The 13776-nt window shown below is 56.5% G+C and overlaps 5 protein-coding genes across 5 annotated transcripts; 3 read left to right on the plus strand and 2 right to left on the minus strand.

The window, feature by feature from the left end:
• Window positions 1-187: 187 nt before the first annotated feature.
• On the plus strand, window positions 188-1203 carry J7T55_014551 (uncharacterized protein; the record flags this gene model as incomplete). The annotated part of the gene is made up of 2 exons (XM_053142558.1): window positions 188-411; window positions 495-1203. The coding sequence occupies 2 exons, from the start codon at window positions 188-190 to the stop codon at window positions 1201-1203; spliced, it is 933 nt and encodes a 310-aa protein (XP_052994738.1).
• Window positions 1204-1521: 318 nt separating this feature from the next.
• Window positions 1522-3663, minus strand: J7T55_014552 (vacuolar protein-sorting-associated protein 36; the record flags this gene model as incomplete). Its single annotated transcript, XM_053142560.1, has 3 exons — window positions 1522-3216; window positions 3283-3418; window positions 3563-3663. The coding sequence occupies 3 exons, from the start codon at window positions 3661-3663 to the stop codon at window positions 1522-1524; spliced, it is 1932 nt and encodes a 643-aa protein (XP_052994739.1).
• A 504-nt stretch (window positions 3664-4167) lies between these two features.
• Window positions 4168-5847, plus strand: J7T55_014553 (sac3 ganp domain protein; the record flags this gene model as incomplete). Its single annotated transcript, XM_053142561.1, has 3 exons — window positions 4168-4246; window positions 4303-5557; window positions 5634-5847. 3 exons carry the CDS (start codon window positions 4168-4170, stop codon window positions 5845-5847), a joined length of 1548 nt encoding a protein of 515 aa, XP_052994740.1.
• A 1060-nt stretch (window positions 5848-6907) lies between these two features.
• Window positions 6908-8257, plus strand: J7T55_014554 (dna-bind-domain-containing protein; the record flags this gene model as incomplete). Its single annotated transcript, XM_053142562.1, has 1 exon — window positions 6908-8257. One exon carries the CDS (start codon window positions 6908-6910, stop codon window positions 8255-8257), a length of 1350 nt encoding a protein of 449 aa, XP_052994741.1.
• A 1578-nt stretch (window positions 8258-9835) lies between these two features.
• On the minus strand, window positions 9836-12209 carry J7T55_014555 (scd2 ral3; the record flags this gene model as incomplete). Its single annotated transcript, XM_053142563.1, has 4 exons — window positions 9836-10741; window positions 10809-11579; window positions 11837-11929; window positions 12204-12209. The coding sequence occupies 4 exons, from the start codon at window positions 12207-12209 to the stop codon at window positions 9836-9838; spliced, it is 1776 nt and encodes a 591-aa protein (XP_052994742.1).
• Between the last annotated feature and the right edge of the window lie 1567 nt (window positions 12210-13776).

Genomic DNA, 13776 nt, shown 5'->3' on the forward strand with positions numbered 1-13776 from the left:
AGAGGGACGTCGTCAAGTGAAGCCAAGCCATCCGTCTTGTTTTTTTTTTCTCTCCTGCCTCCCTCCCCTGGGAAACCCACTCTTTCTCCTGTCGCGTCTTTGGGTGCCTGGTTGTCACCACCCGGTTCGAGTCTGTGCATGAGACACGTGGAAACTCGTCCGTCTCTGAAATACAGACCGACACACCATGGCCGACCGAGACAATGGCAAGCCGGGCGACCCGGCCTGCCAGATGAAGCTTGAGCCGAAGCAAATCTCGCTTTCAAAGCCTCAGCTCGACAGCAAAGATGCGGTATCCACGGTCGAGAGCAAGTGGAACACGAAAAACCTCGCTTTCAGGTGGGCAGCAGACATCGCCAGCGCATCTTGCGCCGCAGGTCTCGTTGCGCCCCTGATATCCATCATCGACCGGTATGTCCCAGGCTCAGTCACCAAGCTCCAGGAGCTCTGGGAGCTCTCCCACAACCAGCCAGACACTGACAGAACCCCCACAGGTCCATCATGGAGAACGCATCGGGCCGGGCCACCCTCGGCGACTCGGTCAGGAGCTCCCTGCGAAACCTCGTCCTCCGGCCGCACACCATGATCTTCTCGAAGCCCGTCGCGCTCATCTTCATGGCCTACGGCGGCACCTACCTGACCGCCAACACGGTCGACACGGCCTACTCGACCGTGCGCAACAAGCCCGCCACGCTCGTGACGTCAGGCACGGCCAAGTTCGCCTCGTCGTCGGCCGCCAACATCGGGCTGGGCGTCTACAAGGACCAGGTGTACGCGCGCATGTTCGGCCCCGTGGGCAAGGCCGTGCGCGCCGTGCCGCTGCCCTCGTACGCGCTCTTCACCCTGCGCGACTGCATGACCATCTTCGCCAGCTTCAACATGCCCATGATGCTGGGCCCGGGGGTCGGCGCCGCCATGGGCGAGACCCTCTGCAGGCAGGTCAGCGGCCAGACCGTCGTGCAGTTCGTCGCCCCGGCCTTCGTCCAGGTCTTCTCCACCCCCGTGCACCTGCTCGGGCTGGACCTGTACAACCGCCCGCGGTGCGAGAGGTCGGGCCTGCCTACGCTCGGCGAGCGCTGGGCCCAGGTCTATAAGAACTGGGGCATCAGCGTCGTCGCGAGGCTGTGCCGCATCATACCGGCGTACGGTATCGGTGGTGTAGTGAACTCCAAGGTCCGCCGCAGCTTGATGGAGAAACTGTAGGGCGACCTTGGGGGATTTGTGGAAGAAGTGGAATGTTTTTTCAAGGATATAATAGTGTGTGAGGCTTTACTTTTGCACTGTAGGCGCATGGCTTTCTGGCATGGCGTTCTGGCTTTTGATTTTCTTTTGGATACCCATGGATGGATGATATTCTCATCTACATGATCTGTGCGAGTATAGACCACTAGACGATAGATTTGACGATGATAGACATGGAATGCATCAGGCCTTCGGTATGGCGCCTGCGGATTTTGAGCTATGGAGAAACAAGTCGATTGATCTTGTACAATATATCTATGGTTGCGTCGGGCTGTGTACCTATAGAAACCCGCTCTCTCTCAATGCTTTGTAAATCTTCGCCTCGGCCTCCTGCGCCTCTGTGCGCTTGCGCTGACGGCCCTCACCCGTATCGATGAAGTTCTCCCAGAACTTGAGTCCTTCAATGCCTTCCTCACGACACAGTACTCCACGCTCCTCCGCCATCTCCAGCTCCTCCTCGGCAACGCCGATGCTCCATCCGAACCTGTCCGCTGCGTCCCGCGCCGTGACACCGCGGCCAAACTCCTGCCAGTCCCAGGGGACCTCTCGCTCGGGCGGGATGTCATGCAGGTCCCGCAGCCAGGCGAGGAGGGTCTTGATGGTCATCTCGTCCGTCCTGTCCATGCTCTGCACCACCATGACGCCACTCTTGAAAATCCGCAACCGCACAGGCAGCTTCAACTTCTCCCATAGGCCCGCTGCCTTCTCAAAGTCCATGGGACTGACCAGCTCCACGCCACCCCGAGCCCGGTTGAACATGGCCCAAAGGTCGACTAAGCTGATGATGCCCCCTGCTTTCCTCAGCACGCCTCTTGCATCATCTGTGAGAAATTCCGCGAGGTTTCGCGCCAGCTCAGATAGGTACAGCGACTCATTGCTGCTCCCGCCGCCAACGATATCCTTGGTCGTCACCAGCCCTAGCTGGCTTGCCGACTCGGCCAGCAGTGCGTTCGCCTCAGATGAGCCAGGGCCTCCGTTGCTCTGCCTAGAAAAGCCTTCAGCCAGAGCGACGATCTCCTTGGCAGACGCCATCAGAGCCTCAAGGTCCTCAAAAGCAGTGCCAATGACCAGCTCGTTGTTCTTCCGCATGTCCAGGCCCCTCTGCTCGAGACCTGCGATGCCCACAGTTTTCTTCCTCGCCTGCTCGCGTGTGGATCCATTCCCAGAGTTCCCATCCACTGCAAGTGGATTTTGATTGGGGACACGAGGTGCGCCTTGCAGAAGCCATTTGCGCTGCGTGATGGCACCCTTGAGCCGTTCGTACAGGATCTTGTCACCACCAGCCCGGAAGGATATCTTGATACTCTCAGGGCTCTCCATACCCGGCAGTGCACCGTAGCTGAGAACCGGGCCTGGGGAATCCGTCCTATCCTGGGGTTGCGGAACTTGAGCCGGCTGGCTCAGCTCCGTCGGTACGTCATGCGAAATTAAAGGCGCCCCGCATATCTCACATGATAGCAGAGACGGATGGTTCAAGAAGGTGCACCTAGGGCACTGGAAGGAGGCATCCGGATCAGATGTCTTTGGGGGGCTGTCGCGTGCCCCTGGTGACTCATTCCCCGAGACCAGACTGTTGCCTCCCGACAGGCCTCGAGGACGCAGCGGTAAGGGCGACACCACCGACTGCCTGCTTGTCGCGTTATTTATAGCCGCCTTCAGCACGTGAGTCAAGGCTGGCTTGATCCCACATGCCAGGCAAGGCGGAAGTGGAGTCAAAGCACTGGCGGTGGCCGGGTCGAAGTTGGATGGCACCGGATTTGAGAAGCTGCAGATGGTGCATACCCACGTCGCCGAGCTCGCAGGAGACGGGTCGACGGGTGCTGGCCTCAAAGGGCTGTCTGATCGCGGGACAGGAGAGTTGTTGCTGTCCCTCGGTGAGCCAGTCCCAGCCGCTGGAGATCTGGACTGGAACGAAGAGCGCTTGGTGGGCTTGGGTATCAAGGTAACCTTGGCCGAGGATTTGAGGAAGCCTGCCTGTTGCACATATTCTCAGCAAAGTGGTTCCGAGGTATCCATCCTACCACACGTGCTTGATCTTACGTAGTATTCATATCGCTCGATCTCCTTCAGGTCCAAGGTGACCGAGTTCTTCCTGGGGTCGGTCTTATCTACATAGCAGATGCGATGCGATGTCAAGTAGACCTGTCCATTCTGTTGGTTCGGTAGCTTATACTTTCTGCAGAAGGTTGGAATAATTAGCTTCTACGTTCCAGCAGGCGAGAACAATCAAAGGCGGCAGCATCAAGGAGAGAGCCAGATAACCAGCAGAAGAAGGGCGGCGCAAGCCAATAATGGACGGCATATGGATGCATCAACTAACCCCTCGTACAACCCCACATTATCTTGAACAAAGAGCAGGACTTCGTCTGGGAGATAGGCTGGCCGGAGGGCAGTTGTGAGGTCTAGCTGCTTTAGAAACATTCGTCATATCTGTTCTGGGAGACAATCCCAAATGTGAAAGGGAGAGAGGGGCATGGAGAGACTGCCTGGCAGTCCCGACTTTGTCCAGGGCAGTAGAAGATGCGATGTAGCAGGACAGTGATGTCAGGTCTGATGCATCTAGCCGGCTTAGAGCCCAAACGGGAACCGATCACGCTGGGCAGGATTGGACTTGGGGTGTTAGGTAAGCCAGATCGGCCCACTAGCGCCGTACACGGCAGCAGTAAATCTCACAAATCCATATCACTGCCCCCCGACCACCAGTCACCTCCCACCGCTTTCCCCCGACTTCCTTTTCATTTGAGACATCAACCGACGTCGTCGCCATTTACATCTACGCCATCGTCGCCATCGCCACCATCACCAAGCGACTTCCTCAACGTCTTTTCGACAAATTTCTACTGATCTTTACAGCCGTATTTGACTTCTGTGCCACACTTGTCCCTACCCCCGCGTATCGTCGCGTCGCCCAACATGTCAGCAAACATGATGGGCTGGGCCGCTGCGCCCGGCACTCAAGGAGCAATCCCCCCTCCGCCTCCAGGAACCTACGCCTATCCCAACCGTAAGTCTGTCCCGGCCTCAAGTGATCGTTGAGCAAGCCATTAACCTTCATGATAGCTGCATACACCCAGGTTCAAGTTCGCCAGAACTTCAGTCAGCCGTACTCTGCCCCTCCTCCAGTTTACCCAGGTGCCCCTGTTCCACCGTCCCCATACGGTGCACAACAGGTGCCTCCTCCGCCCCCAGCTAATCAACCCGAGCCCGCCAAAAAGAAGATGGAATGGCCCATGTCGGTTCGCCAATACGTCCAACGATCCTTTATTCCTGACAACCTGATTGCCTCGGTCTCACGTATTGAAATGGAGCAAAAGTTGAGGGAGGTCATTTCTGGCGCTTCCCAACGCGACGAACTGCTTACGATGGACTGGGACAATCTGCCTTTGCCCCAGCAGTTGGTCATGCAGGAGCGCATCAAGTTGCGAGAGTCACAGAAGCCTGCCCTAGGCAGCAGTCCCAGTTCAGCCAAGAAGAGAAAGTCCTTTGACGAGGACGGAAGCAAAGATAGCAGCCCGGCTACCGCAGCTCCGTGGCACCGTGACCTAGCAAAACGTGTCAGCTACGCTGCCGATGACAAGCGCCAAGCCATGGACGAGCCTTTGGCCAAGAGTAAGTACACAAAGGCCAACGAGAAGCGACAAAAACGTGCCGAACGCTTTGGTGCTCCCCAGCCGTCCCCTCAGAGGTCTCCTACGCCCGAGCCTCCCGCTGGTCCTGTAATTGGAACGTGCCAAAAATTGGAAAAGAACTACCTGCGGTTGACTGCGCCACCCAAGCCTGAAGTTGTGCGCCCAGAACATATTTTGCGGCAGACCCTGGACCTCCTCAAGAAGAAGTGGAGGAAAGAGAGAAACTACTCTTACATTTGCGACCAGTTCAAGTCCTTGCGTCAAGACCTCACTGTGCAGCGGATCAAGAACGACTTCACTGTCGAGGTCTACGAGATTCACGCCCGGATCGCATTGGAGATGGCCGACCTTGGTGAGTATAATCAGTGCCAGACCCAGCTCATGGCCCTGTACAGGCTGGGTTTGAAAGGTCATCCCGATGAGTTCAAGGCCTACCGTATTTTGTATTTCATCTACACCGCCAACCGTTCGGACCTGAACGATGCCCTGGCAGATCTAACCACAGCAGAGAAATCGGAGCCTGCCATCAAGCACGCACTGGGCGTCCGTTCGGCCCTGGCCCTAGGCAACTACCATCGTTTCTTCCAGCTTTACATTGACCCCTCCCATATCAAGATGGGCGCGTACCTGATGGACATGTTCGTCGATCGTGAGCGTCTTGCTGCACTGTGCAATATGTGCAAAGCGTAAGTTGCCCCGGCACCTCCTGCTACTGCTGCCTCAAGCATCAAGCAAACAGTGCTGACCAGACTCTTGGTGTAGTTACAAGTCAGACGTGCAGCTTCGATTCATAACTGAGGAGCTCGGGTTTGATGCCGACGGCGATACTTATAAGTTCCTTGTCGATCATGAAGCTCAGGAGCTTCTTGAAGAGCGTGATTCCGTTGTCTACTTCTTGATGAGCAAAGCCAACGGGCACTTCAATGCTGCAAAAACCAAAGCCTTCGCCCGGGTTGACATCAAAGGCCAGATTTGATTCTGGCTCCATTCTTCGTTTCTCTTCATTGTTATCCGAGTGTTTCATGGCATAGCCAGCACAGCATGGCAGCATGGCATCATGGCATGCACGTTGTTGTCATGGACCGCATTTCATCTATTTTCCGCATTTCCCGTCCCCGAATTAGTATCACCTACCTACCAACAAGCTTACGTCTGACCGACCCCCGGCCCGATCATGCACCCTGCAGTCCAGTCATGTGGCCAACGAGGACGGCGCTGCGCAAAGCGTGTGCGATCGAGTTGGCGAGCACGGTTGTCGACACGCGGATCGTGCCTCGGTATCAAATAATGCCAGTGGAGTTTCGAAAGGCGCTGTCCTGACCGCGATCTCCAGCTCTACTTGATCTGTCGATATTCCCAGCTTGAGCTGGAGGCAGACGTTGGGGGTATTGGGAGGGAGTCTGAGGGCATGGACAATTTTGCACGCAGTTGTCGAAGTTGAGGGAAGGCGTTTTTGTGTGTGTTTGGAAATCTGTCGGCTGGCCATGGTTGCGATCGCATTGGTTTGAGATACCATTTGATGTTGGCAGTAAATGGGCAAGTAGACTGGGCGGCACAAGCTGTCCCGCCCCACGAAAAGGGCGCTCATGGACCGGCGTTGTGGCTGTTTGTTTACATATGTTGATAATTCCAGATAATCGTTCTATCAGCTCTGAAGGCTCGTTGATTGTGATCTGATGAATGCTCTGTGCTATGAGTCAAAGGGAAGAGCCGTCACTCTACTCTACTCTGTTGCTGCAGCCTGATTATGTAACGCCCCCCAATAACCCCAGCAGTCGCATCAGTCTGAGCCCGTGCCCGCCCCCTTTGCCTCTTCAACCCCGCAGTGTGGCACGCTGCCCGACTTTAGCAAAGCCAACCACCTCTTTAAGCCACTTTGCTCCGTCTCCACTTCATCGCAAATTGCATCCGTTGCATCGATTGCATGTCGCAAAGCAGCCTCGCCTCGACACGCCTCGACACGGTAGTTAAATATCGTGGGTAGACACAAAGGCCATATTCGCGTCCAAAAATTGGAACCGCTCTCGTAGCGAACCATGTCGGCTCCGACGGCCACGGCCACGGCCACAGGCCCGGCCACTTCTGTCTCCAGCGCCATGGACGCCTCCCCTTCCGATGCCCTGACCGCCACCCCGTCGCAGCAGAAGGAGCGTCACTCGCTGTCTCTCGACCAACGCCGCGCGCTGCGGCGCTGGGCCAACTCGCAGACGGTGCGCCCTTCGCACAAGGCCTGCATCGAGTGGTTCGCCAGCCAGTACGGCAACACCATCAGCCAGTCCACCGTCTCGCACTCGCTGTCGCCCAAGTACGCCCGCCTCGACGGTGACCCCCAGCTGTCGGGCTCGCGCCTGCGCTTCGGCAACTGGCCCGACGTCGAGAAGCTGGTGCTCATGTGGCACCACAGCATGGTCAGCAGCGGCCGCCAGCCCACCAACGAGGAGCTCGCCGACAAGGCAAAGTCCATCTTCCAGCAGCTGCCGCGCTACAAGGACGAGCAGCCCCCCGAGTTCAGCCCCGGCTGGATCCACCGCTTCAAGAAGCGCTACGGCCTCCTGATCCGCCGCCAGCGCAGGCACGGCACCGCGCCCCCGCCCCAGGACGACATCCCCTATCTCGTCGATGCGATCCCGCGCTTCATGTCAGTCGGCCCCGACACCAGCCCCGCCGCTATCCGCGACTCGGTCCAGCGCATCGTCGGTGTCGAGCCGTCTCTGGCCACCTGCGCCAGGGTCCGGGACGAGGTTGTCCGCAGGCTCGAGAATCCCCAGCTGAACCACAACGGCCAGCCCAACCACGTCCTCGACACCAGCGGCAACCACAACGGAGGGGGCGGCATGGGCAACCCTCCCCCTGGCAGTGGTGGCGCAAGCGCCGGGCCAGGCGACGCGTACGGTGACGAGGACCCGGAGATTGTTCTGCAGAACGCGCTGCACGCGCTGCAGCAGGAGGAGGCCGACGCGGAGGCCGAGGCCGCGGCCGCCAGGGAGGAGCGCGAGATGGCCGAGAGGGGCCTGCAGGCGCCTCCACCGCCTCCGCCGCCGCCGCCGCCGCTGGCGGGCATGGGGGCCAGCCAGTCGTACGCGCAGCAGGCCGCCGGCGCGGCGCTGGCGACGCCGGTCAGGAACGGGGTCGCGCAGCCCGGCGGAGTCGGCGGAGTCGGCGGTGGTGGCGTGGGCGGCGGGGGCGGCGGGGGCAGCGCCAACGGGAGCGTGCTGGCGCAGCCGCGGTACTCGGTGGGCGACGACCTGAACCTGACGCCCATACCGTCCAACGGGCCCATCTCGACGACGGACCGGCCCATGCGCTGCCCGTTCTGCATCAACCAGCGCATGCTGCGGACGATCAAGGAGGCGGTGGAGCACATGGCCACGCACGTTGTTGTCTAAGGTCACTGGAAACAAAAATTTGCATCGCACCCTTTGGAAGGACCCGTCAAATGTTCACATACTATATACATGCATACATACATACTTGCATGCTCGACGAACTCGGACATATACCAGGCGTTTCGGCAGCCACAGCCGGTGGAAAAATTTGTGAGGAGAGAAGGGAGAATAGCAAATACGGCTAGCTGGCCGGCGACCCGGCCCCGGGTGCCAGCCAGGTCGACTCGCTTCGTGATGTACATATTACCGTTGGGCTCTTATCTGAAGTCTGTTCTTGTTCTTTAAGCTTTTTCTCATGACGAAGGGACCCTGGTCGTCATCAGGGGTGAGGATGTGCAAGGCGTTTGGCGTTGCTTCCACCAGCAAGCATGACTTTTAGTCCCACAGACCAAGATAATGATGACTTGACTTTATTAAACTCCTCTCCTTTGCGCTACCGGTGACTGGTATGCTACGAAATTGAGATCTCTTGTTGCCATAGGAGCCCCGGTCCACTTGCGGGACCAGAATGTCCTTTCTTGTAAACTCTCATGTAAACATACAATAAACAATTCATACGAATCTCTTCACATTATGAATCTCTTGTGAATTGGCTCGATATCACGTCTTAGACACTCATTCTGCATGGGCACACTGACGATCTCGTCAAAGTCTCTCACTCGTCACTCTCTGTTCATTCCCTTCTCAACGACAACTAAGCTTTCTCAGGGGCACTGCTCCAACGCCAGGAACTGAAATTCTCTCAGAACCAGAATCAAAATTGACCTTCTCGTCATCCGTTTCTCGCAATAGCGCTGACGTTCCGCTCCTGTAGGTCGGTCCGCAAGACCCCACCGAGCAACACACATCGTGATCCAATTTTGTCCGCCGCGGAGCCCGAGCCTCGCACACCGACTAGCTGGTATCTCCGTCCTCTCGCACCAGCACCTGCATCTCGCGTTTTCCAAGCTCACCCTAACATGACAGCCCCGCAGGAGCAACGGAAAGTGGGTAATAATAAAGACTGAGCAAGAGGGAATCAAATAAAAGAAGAAACCAACCAAAGAAAAAGACCGAAGCCTAGATATCTCATAGAAGTGTAAGAAGAAAAAGGTTGACCAAAAAAGCCAGCCGTGAACGCCTTTGCTTTTCCACCAACTGGAAAAGCTCCCATATAGACATATACCCATCATCATGAGTTGCTTGCGCTTCGTCGACGTAAGGTGACAGATTTTATGTAACGGTGAATAAGAAGCCAAAAGCTGGAGGTCCTGATCGTTCGACCGGATGTGTGCGAAAAGGGTCTGCCGACAGTTTTTAACGACCGTGGATGCACTGGGAGCCCAGCTACTAAGCAATATTCCCGTCAAAGGTTTTTGTTACAACAGAAATGAGCAGTCTCGTCGCATCTTTCCCTCGACCCTGACCTGGAATACCTCCGAATCCGCAAATTAAGCGAATAGTGCAGTGACCGTCGCCGACTGATTTGCTTGCGTGGGAGAAAATGTCGATGCACAAGTGATCGGGCAGTCGAACGGCAAGCCAATCTTAAGAGCCGGTGCGGGTTATCAAAGGTTTTGGGACCGTTGACGAAGCACTTCAGACTTGCTCCACATATATCAGTAGCTTCTCGTTGCGTTCCAACGCAACGTCAAGGTCGTTGTTACTGATCATCGGGAGCTTGTCCTGTGTGCTCTCGTCCTTGTACGAAATGTCGATAGGATCACCTGCCGGAATCTTGAGCCGGTCACGGATCTTCTCGTACAAGTCTCGGAACTGAATATCCGTCGGTACCCGGATGGCAATAAGATCACCGTTGTAGCTAAGCTTGATTTTCATCGCTGCTGCTTGCTGGTTCAGACCGGGAGACATGGAATTCTGCGAAGGTTGAGATAGAGATGACGACTGGCGAGGTACGCCGTTGTGTCCTCTCGAACCCGGTGCTGCACCATACCCATTACCATTGAGGTTGTTCTTCGATGACTGCTGTGATATGGCGTCCGGTGGTGTCTCCTGAGACGACTGCTGGGAGCCGCCGGATAGTCGGTATTCCTCCTCGCCCGTGGTACTTGGATCAATCTCGTAGTCTCCTTCTCTGGGTGCGAAGAATTGCTTGACCAGGTTACACCTCGAAATATAGGTTGGCTGGCTCAGGAGATTTTTCACATAGGCATCCAAGTTGTGGAGTCGACCCTCGGTGATAGCGTCGGTGACGTAGTTGACAGGACCTGGCATGTACGGCAAGGTCCGTTTTTGCGTGCCAGTGTTTCCTGCCTCGGCCGGAAATTCGGTAAGAAGCGCGATTTGAAAGTCGTAAAAGTCTTCGTAATATCGCGACAGCTCCCAATGTCGACCATCCTCCAGCGCGGCCTCGATCACAAACCAGTATTTGTCTTCGGCAAAGCAGTAGCGGGGGATGCGTGCGGAGATGGGAGCGTGCAACTGTGCTCCAGGGCTTGGGGCTTGGGGGTTAGCCATCGGGGGTTGCTGGCTCTGGGTGTTTCGCTGGAGGTTGTTGCCGGGTTAGCAAAGCAATGCTGTGTGGTGTAGGGGGGATAAGATCAATGCTCACGTTGCTTTGAGGCTGCTGTGCGTTGCTTTGGCTCATACGACCAGCGCCCTGCTGAAGACTCATGCGCTCCATGCCTTGCTCAAGAGATCCCTGCTGTCCCGGGGGCCCTCCGGCTTCGAACTTGCCCAATGTAATGCTGCTGTTCTTGTACTCGGCGGCCATCTTCTTCCACTCCTCGACCCTCGGTATTCCCGCCCTCCTGATAGCATCTTGAGGGTTGGGGACTGGTGTATTTGTAGCCATATCGCGGATCTCGATGAAAGAGACTGGAATCAAACCTGGACCGCCTAGTCGCCCTATTGGTTTCGCTACAAACCACTCGGGATTTGATTGCGCAATCACGATAATCGCCTCTCCTGCCTTTGCCTCCAGCTCGTCTGCCCGTTCGGCCTGGAAGTCGTACATGACTATGCCATACACCATAGCCCCATTCTTCCCTTGAGACATCTTAGAGCTCCTCTGACTCGCCGTTTGCGTAGGAGTTACGCTCGATGCAGATGTCTCGGCATACCCGGAATCGTGGTCGGGGTTGTTGATGGCACCACCAGGTGACGGTCGACTCGTGTCCGAGCTTGCGCTGTCACGCTCTGTGCGGCCGAGAGCCTTGAAGAAGCTCACTGGCACAAGGCCGCGAGCGTCAGGTAGAGCGGGATTGCACGCCTCATACCAGTCGGGGTCATTCTCTCGGCCGATGACATGGAAGAAGTCGCCGCGCGAAAAGCTGAGTTCCTGGCTAGACCGTGCTTCATAGTCGTATAGCGCCCGAATAACCTAGAGGACCATGGGTGTTAGCAGCTTCTCCTGAGTCTGTGGATCTCCAGTGATACCAGGAGTAATGGGCCGCAAGCCGGGCTCAAAGCGGGGGTTGGTTGGAGAAGAGGAATCGAATACCCTTCACCCACCCGCACACAGCCCGCTCCCGATCATTGTTCCCAAGGACACAGAAGATGCGTCGGTGAAATACATGGAGCAAGATGCTGACGGCCTTGGAGGCCAGAGAGAGATTTGTTGCTGTGCAGTCAACGTACCTTTTTTGGCGGAACTATCGCGACAGCGGATTTGGGGCCGATCGAGACGTGGGCCTTTGCCTTCTCCTCTCCCTTGATTGACCTGCGAAGGGCCTTTATGGCACGCAAAATGTCAGTTTGCTTGCTCAACGACATATGCGACATGTTCTTAATGACTGAGCCGTGCGAATGTGTTTGGGAAGCGAGGGAATGGAGTAAAGGAGGACGCATGTAGTCGTCGATGATCCGAGATGCAGCGCGAGAGTGAAAAGAGGCATCGAGATGCCGTGCGGGCTGCAGCCGATCGTCGACGCATAGGCAAATGTGCGGGAATGCGCGTGGAATGATACGAAAAAGGGGAGTGCGACGGCCTGGCTGGTGTACGAACCTTCATGGTGTTGCCGTAATTCCCTCTTTCCTTGTCCAGGTAGTTTAACGTATCTCAAGCGGGTGCAGCCAGAGGACCGTCCCACCTTCTCTTGTCTTCAATTGTTCCCTCTCCTTCTTTAACAAGACGGGTTCTCCAGCCAATGAATCCCAGAATGCCAAAGCTCAGGTTACGCCAGGTCTGCTCACACGCTGTTGCCGTCGGGAGACTGTGAGTCAGTGCGACGGTAACGTTGGGGCAGGCGCCTGCTGGATACAAGTAGGTGCCCAACGAGTTGAGGCGCGGCGATGGCAGTAGGGTCGCGGAGAGGACTATGCACAACGGTCGGTTGGGTCGGGTGGCTAACCAAGACACGCAGCTCCCAGCCCCGGTGTTGAGGGGACGGGGTCGGGCAGGTGGGTATGGTTGTTCGGATAATTTGGGCGCAGCTCGAGGGATCCCAAAAAAGAAAACGATGTCGTCACTTCAAGCAGAGGGAAACAAGAGTCATGGGGAAAAGCCCGTGCCACAGGTGCAGTGCCGAACTGAAGATATGCGCGGGTTCTAGTCGCAGATCGTGCCGAGGATGTTGATGGCGAGAACGGCGTAGAAATGAAGATCAAAGCGACTGAGATTCTCACTTTGGGGTCTTCCTCGGAATGCTGAGGATTCGAGCCTTGAGTAGGTTTGTCGGGGGCTTCTTTATTCAGGATGGAGGCATGCGATCCTCCCTCTTTGTCCAGCGGCTCCTTCACGTTAGTCAGAGAGCCCACTGAGTCGTCGTTGGCCCGTGCTATCGGCGGTTCTGCGGTTGGGAGTGGGTTGTGGCAGTGAGCGGGCGGGCGAGGGAGCGACTGACGAGGCGGCGGAGATGAGGTTAAGGAATGAGGGAGAGAAAAAAAATAAGAGAGGGGGGGCGAAGCAGGCAAGTCAATGTGTCGCGGCCCTCGTGGAGTAAGTATGTACTGCAGTCTACTTTGGGATCAAGTTAGGTAGGTAAGGTATGTGTGGGTGCTGGGTTGGGTAGTGTTGGGTTTTGTTTTGCCGACAGGATCCGACAAGATGGCGTGCGCAATGCAAAAGTTTAGTTTAGGAATGGGCGCGGGGACGGCAGACAGATAGCCAGACAGCCCAGACAATAAGGCGACGAGGAGTCCTGTATGTACGGGCAGGACCGGACAGGGCAGGGCAGGACACAATAAAGCAGAGCAGAGTAGAGAAGAGCAGCAAAAAGGGGGCTGCAAGGTCGACAGGATAGGCAAAATAGGAAGCGTGAGAGAGATTGGCGCCCAGTTTTGTGCATGGCAGACCATACCACACCAGGCCAGTGAGACTGTCGGCTTCCTTCGCTCTTCTTCTTCTACGTACTCTCTCGCATCTGTCACTGCCACTGTCACTGTCGGTGTCACTGGTGACTTGGGTGACTTGGGTGACTTGGGTGACTTGGGTGACTTGGTGACTTGGTGACTTGCACAGCAGCGGCAGCGGCAGCGGCAGCAGCAGCTCACACACCCACTTTCTGGATGAAATGGACCAGCCCGATCTGCAGCAGAGTCAGTGAGTCGCCATGGCCGCGCCAAACGATGTGGAGGGG

This window comes from Diaporthe amygdali (assembly GCF_026229845.1).
Source record: "Diaporthe amygdali strain CAA958 chromosome Unknown NODE_11_length_1138210_cov_64_948100, whole genome shotgun sequence".
NCBI lineage: Eukaryota > Fungi > Ascomycota > Sordariomycetes > Diaporthales > Diaporthaceae > Diaporthe > Diaporthe amygdali.